This window comes from Pseudozyma flocculosa (genome assembly GCF_000417875.1).
Source record: "Pseudozyma flocculosa PF-1 unplaced genomic scaffold scaffold00003, whole genome shotgun sequence".
NCBI lineage: Eukaryota > Fungi > Basidiomycota > Ustilaginomycetes > Ustilaginales > Ustilaginaceae > Pseudozyma > Pseudozyma flocculosa.
In genome coordinates this window covers 212,614-218,135 of record NW_006920871.1, presented here as the reverse complement: position 1 = coordinate 218,135, position 5,522 = coordinate 212,614, and the positions used below count along the sequence as shown (strand labels likewise).

The window sequence follows — 5,522 nt, the reverse complement described above, 5'->3', positions numbered from 1 at the left end:
CCCAGGTGGCCGAGGGCGCGTCGTCGAACCGCTCCCTCGACGACATCGTGCGCTACATCCAGGGTGGCGCCACCGGCGCGCCCTCGCCGTCGAGGGGCAAGGGCAAGGCCAAGGCGGGCCTCAAGACGCGCAAGTGAACGACGTAGGTGTATGTCGCCGCCGCCGTCGTCGTCGTCGTCGTCGTCGTCGCCTGCGACATCCCCGCTTCCTCTCGCCACCCCAGCCTGCCTCGTTGCTCCGTCACGCTTCCCGCATGCACACACCACTCTTCTCTCTCTTTCTCTCTCTGTCTCCCTCGGTCTCTCCCGCCTGTCTATCGCCTCGAGATGATGCCTTCTCTCGATGCGGCCAAAAAGGAAAATGCCGCTCGATATCGCAGCAGTGGCTGGTGGACGTTGCCATCCCCATCGTGTGTGCGTGCGTGTGAGCGAGGGCGGCAGCTATGGCCTGACCGGCGGGTGGCATGCGCGTTGGGCCTGGCCAGCTTGCCTGCCAGCCGGTGCCTGCCAGGTGTCTAGGCTCAGCCGGGCGGGTGGCTGGACGACCTCGGCGCGCGGACCCGACCGGAAAAGTGCCGAGGCGCACGCACGCCGGCCTGCCCACGAACACGAAAAATCGCACGATTTTAACGCCCCGTTTTGCCCTGCCCCAGTGGTGGCCTGCCCGCCTGCTTCGTCTCCTTGGAGCGATGCGATGTGGTGCGGTGGCCGCTTCTTGCATGTTGCCTGCCTGCCTGCCTGCTTGTCAGGCGATGCGGTACGCTGCACCACCTACCGGCGACAGAGGAAGCGCGGCTCCTCTGCGGCCTGGTGCTGGCTGACTGCAAAGAGCGAAAGAATGCAGACAGGCCGAGGGGGTCAGGCTAGGGAGGAGATGTCCGTTCCCTGCTGGCCTGCCTCTTGCTGCGACGCCCTAGCCTCTCTCCTCGGGGAGCGTGAAGCAGGCGCGCTGTTGAGCACCGCCGGCGAGACGGCGATTTGACGACGACGTCGTCGATGTCGAGCCCGGCCTGGCCAGCTCGCGAAGGACGGTTCCTCCCCCCCGCTGACGCCGTCTGTTGGGGCATGGAGGCACGCACCGGGCGGGCGGGCGGACAGTCGAGCGCGCACCCACCGGCGCCAGGCAAGATTTCAATTGCCGCGTCCAGGCGCCTGCTCGCTGGTCAGGCCAGCAGGGCTGGCAGGGAGGCTCTCGGTTTCTCGGTCAGCAAGAAAGCCTAGCCTGGCAGACCGGCAGATCCCTGACCTGGCCTTGATTTCGTTCGGCCCTGGCGGTGCGCCGAGACCGGGCACCGCACGCACGCACGCACGCCGGCCTGGCCTCGCTCCGCTTGCGTCTGATTTGAATTTCTTCGCGGCGGCCATGCCGCCCCCCCTCGCCTGCCTTGGAGAGTCGATGCTGCTGCTGGTTGGTCGGGTTGGGTTGGGCTGCGTTGGGATGTTCGCCGCACACATCTTTGGAGGCTCGAGCCCGACTCACTCGCCATGGCAGGCCAGGCCAGGCCACGCCACCAACCAGAGGGCGAGGCGCAGGCTCTGTAGGTAGAGCGGGCAGACCCGCCCTAGCCTCGCTTTCCTTGGCTGGGGAGCACAGCAGGCCTCGGCGCAGAGGCCTCCCGGATACGCCGCTGACAGATGGGCGGGGGATCGGCAGGCAGAGCAGAGCAGGCAGGGCAGAGAGGGCGAGAGCGAGTGTAGAGCTAGGTAGCTAGGTAGAGCGCGAGCAGATGTTGGGCAGGCAGGCAAGCCAGCCAGCCAGCCTGCCCGCTCAGAGAGAGGCCAGTCTAGTGTGCGAGACGAGGCAAGGCCAGGGTGGTGCCACCTTTGGCGGTTGGCCCAGTCTTCCCCGCCTCGTGGTTGGCCCAACGCCGCCCGCTCGCTCGTCGTTCTGCCGGTGGTGGCCCTGGCCCCTCCTCCTGCCTCTCCTTCGCGCCTGGCCTCCTCCCCGGCCCCCTGCCCCTGTCATCTGCTTTCCCTCGCTCAGTCGACACCACCCGCCCTACCCTAGCCACCACCACCACCACCACCACCACTCCTCTTCGGCCGCCACAAAGGTCATCGGCAGCACCTGCATCTGACAACGGTCCGCTGCTGCCGCCTTCGCTGCCCTCGTCAATCTTTCTCGGAAGATTTGCAAGAAGAAGGAGTCCCAAGACGAAGACAAAGAGGGCCTCTGCTGTGACACGAGCCCTGCCTCCCGACACACGCACGTCTGCTGCTGCTGCTGCTCCTGCTGCGGCGGCGCATCCTGCATCCGTTTATCGCCAGTCCGCTCGTTTCTGCTTCCGCGCGGCGCCTCGGTCCATATCCGGCCTCGTTTCCCCCACTTCACCGGGTCTCGACGTTGCTCTGTAGCGGTCGCCCTTCGCCACTCCTTCTCGCTCCTTTTCCGTCAAGGGCCGCGCCTTCCTCGACCAAACCATCATCAAGGCTTGCTGCTTGCGCGCTCGATACAGTAGTGTCTTGCTCGCCACACCGCGTTCCCCTCCCTGCGCCTACGACCTCCGGAACGCATCACGGACAGCAGCCCGCCTCGTAGCAGACAGTCTCCTTTCCCGCTGAGCCGCTCCCGGATTCAACTCTTCTTCGCCTCAAAGCCCTCAGTCTACCCACGCGGCTCTGACCCGATCCTTCGCCTGGTTTCAACACTCGCCAGCAACTCTCTCCTCTCGCTCCTCTCGCATCGACCCTCGCAATCGCGAGCGGCTCGGACCTTGAACAACTGGCCATCTCCTCATCCAGCTGCTGGGCCATTTCGATTCTCGAGTCACGCGTCGGCCCTGCCCGTCCGTTGCCATCATGTCGGCGCCCAACTCGGCGACGTCGAGCACCTCGTCAATGGGACCCGTGCCGCCCACCCTCTCGCTGCCCCGCGTCCTGCTGCGGCGGCTCGCGGTGAGGGCGTCCAAGAACCCCATCGAGGTCGTCGTCACCATCTTTATCGTCGTCACGCTCGCCTACTTCCAGCTGCTCCACGCCGTCACCCACTCCAACTTTTTTGAGCCCATCAGCCGCGAGGCCGCCTCGCTCGCCGCAGAGTCTTCGCTCTCGGCGCCCTGGAGCAGGCTGATCAAGTCTGGCGCTGCCGACCTTCGGGATGCGCCCTTCGCCGGGTCCGACGACCTCAGCGCAGTGTACATGCGCAAGGCCGGCGACGGCAACGTGTGGGAGCCCCTCTCGCAGCAGGCGCTCAGCGAGCAGCTGGGCAAGGGCGGCGCCAGCTCCGCCGCTTCCGACGCCTCCTCGGTCTTTGTCAACGGCGCCCAGTCCTTTGTCGTCGAGTCCGTCCTGGTCACCGACGCCATCGACAACACCGACAGCCCGGTGCTCTCCAAGTCCGTCCTCCCCGCCATGGCCGAGCGCCTGGCAAGGGCCATCAGCCACGGCGATGGGCTGGCCCCTCGTCGCGTCAGCGACAAGGCGAGCGGCCTCCAGGCCTACCTGGTCGGAAAGAGCTTCGCCGACCCTGCGTCCGCCGACAACGACGAGGCCCGCCAGGACTTCCTCCGCGCCTCGTCGGACCCGGATCTCCTCTCGAAGCTGCTCGAGGACACGCTGCAGGCCGTCAACCGCCCTGCCGCGTTTGCCACGCCCGGCTCGACCAAGGCGCGCCTCGACGAGGCCCACGCGTCGATCCGCGCCGTGGCTCTGGTGCCCGACGGCGAGTTTGACCCCTATGCCCCCAACAAGCTCAAGGGCCGCCGTCTCGGGACGTCGTCCGAGGAGTTGATGAGCATCAAGTGGATGGCCTACGCCGTCCGCGCCCTCGTCATCCGGTTCTGGGCGCTCGTCAAGCGCGCGGATTCGGCCGACATCTTTGTCATGCTCTCGGCCTACGTCCTGATGCACGCCACTTTCGTCAACCTCTTCCTCTCGATGCGCAAGTTCGGCAGCAAGTTTTGGCTGGGTGAGTGCGGCCGCTTCTCGCCAGCGCCTCCGCGGACCGTGCTGACTCTCCTCGCTCTGTATTCCGCCCGTTGTCCCCTCTTCAGGCACGTCGGTCCTGATCTCGTCGACGTTTGCCTTCCTGCTGGCGCTCACGTTCGCGTACCTGCTCGGCGTCACCGTCGACCCCATCTGCCTCTCTGAGGCGCTGCCGTTCCTCGTCATCCTCGTCGGATTCGAGAAGCCCTACCTTCTGACGCGTGCCGTCTTCACGCACCCGGCCATCGCGCCCGGCGAGTCCAACACCTCGGCTCGCGAACAGGCCGACTTTTTCCTCAATGGCCTCGACCGTGCTCAGCCCGAGATCGACGGTGGCAAGAAGGCCAACGGCGCTGCCGCCACCAGCGCCGACTCGCGCGAGGAGTCGTTTGTCCGCGCCCTGACCGAGCGCCTCAAGAAGGAGGCGTCGATCCGGTGGTCTGCGCCCACCCCGGTGCCGGCGCACGAGGTCATCGTGGCCGCCGTCAACCGCGTCGGCGTGCCCATCGTCCGCGACTACGCCATCGAGATCGCCGTCATGGCCGTCGGAGCCACCTCGGGCGTCAGCGGCCTGCGCGAGTTCTGCCAGCTGGCGGCGCTCATCCTGCTCTTTGACTGCATCTTCCTCTTCGCCTTCTACGTTTCGATCCTCACCATCATGGTCGAGGTCCACCGCATCAAGATCATGCGCGGCATGCGCCGCATCCGCCCTGGCACGCCGCCCAACGTCGACTCGGACGAGGCGGCCACGGACCCCGCCAGCCCGTCGTCGGACTCGTCCTCGCGCGACGTCAGCCCGGTCCGCAAGCAGCGGCCGCTGTGGAAGCGCATCGTCAAGCTGGTGCTCGGCCGGGTGCCATTCGAGAAGCGCAGCACAAAGGAGAGCCCCGTGGCCCGCCTCAAGCTGCTGCTGGTCGCCTCGTTCCTCGTCCTCCACTCGTTCAACCTCGTCTCGACGCTCACCACCGACTCTGCCATCACCCGACACCACGCCACCCACGACCCTTCGCCGTACCAGGCCGTGGCGGAGACGTCGAACATCTTCTCCGCCGAGTCGGCGGCGGCGCAGCTGCTCTCGGAGCTCGCCGCCAGCCAGCCGGCCGACGCCAACCTGCTGGTCCGCGTGTCTGAGCCCACCATCCTCGTCCTCGTCGACAGCAAAGCCTCGGCATCCAGCTCGAGGAGCGCGCTCGCCAGCGCCGCCCTCAACGCCTCTGGCATCAGCTCGGCCACCTCGGCCTCCAAGATGGTCCGCTCCGCCTCGATCGGCCGCAGCAGCTCGTCGCTCGCCGTCCTCGACAGCTTCATGAGCGGCTGGACCGTCATCGTCGGAGACCCGGTGATCAGCAAGTGGATCTCTCTGGCGCTGGGCATCAGCATCTTCCTCAACGCGTATCTGCTCAAGGGCATCGCCAACGGCAACGCCGCCGTCGCCGAGGGCAATGCGGCCGGGGCCGCCGCCTACGCCGCCGCCCGCTTCCTCGGCGCCCACCTCGACAGCGAGGCGTCGCGCCGTCGACGCCAAGGAGGCCGACCGGGCCGGTGGACACGCGCGACGGGCAAGCCCGCCTCACGCTGCGCGGCGCCAGCGTCGACAGC

The 5,522-nt window shown here is 67.2% G+C and overlaps 2 protein-coding genes across 2 annotated transcripts in view; both read left to right on the top strand.

Moving 5' to 3' along the window:
• Window positions 1-137, top strand: part of PFL1_01201 (uncharacterized protein) — a gene marked incomplete at both ends in the record, with an annotated part of 4,389 nt that extends 4,252 nt beyond the window's left edge. Inside the window, one exon of the mRNA XM_007878704.1 lies at window positions 6-137. Within this exon, the coding sequence (XP_007876895.1) occupies window positions 6-137 (132 nt within the window). The remainder of the gene's footprint in view (window positions 1-5) is intronic.
• Window positions 138-2,798: 2,661 nt separating this feature from the next.
• PFL1_01200 (uncharacterized protein) overlaps window positions 2,799-5,522 on the top strand; it is a gene marked incomplete at both ends in the record, with an annotated part of 5,058 nt that continues 2,334 nt past the window's right edge. Inside the window, 2 exons of the mRNA XM_007878703.1 lie at window positions 2,799-3,906; window positions 3,992-5,522. The exon at window positions 3,992-5,522 is cut by the window's right edge and continues 1,666 nt beyond it. Of these exons, the coding sequence (XP_007876894.1) occupies window positions 2,799-3,906; window positions 3,992-5,522 (2,639 nt within the window). The remainder of the gene's footprint in view (window positions 3,907-3,991) is intronic.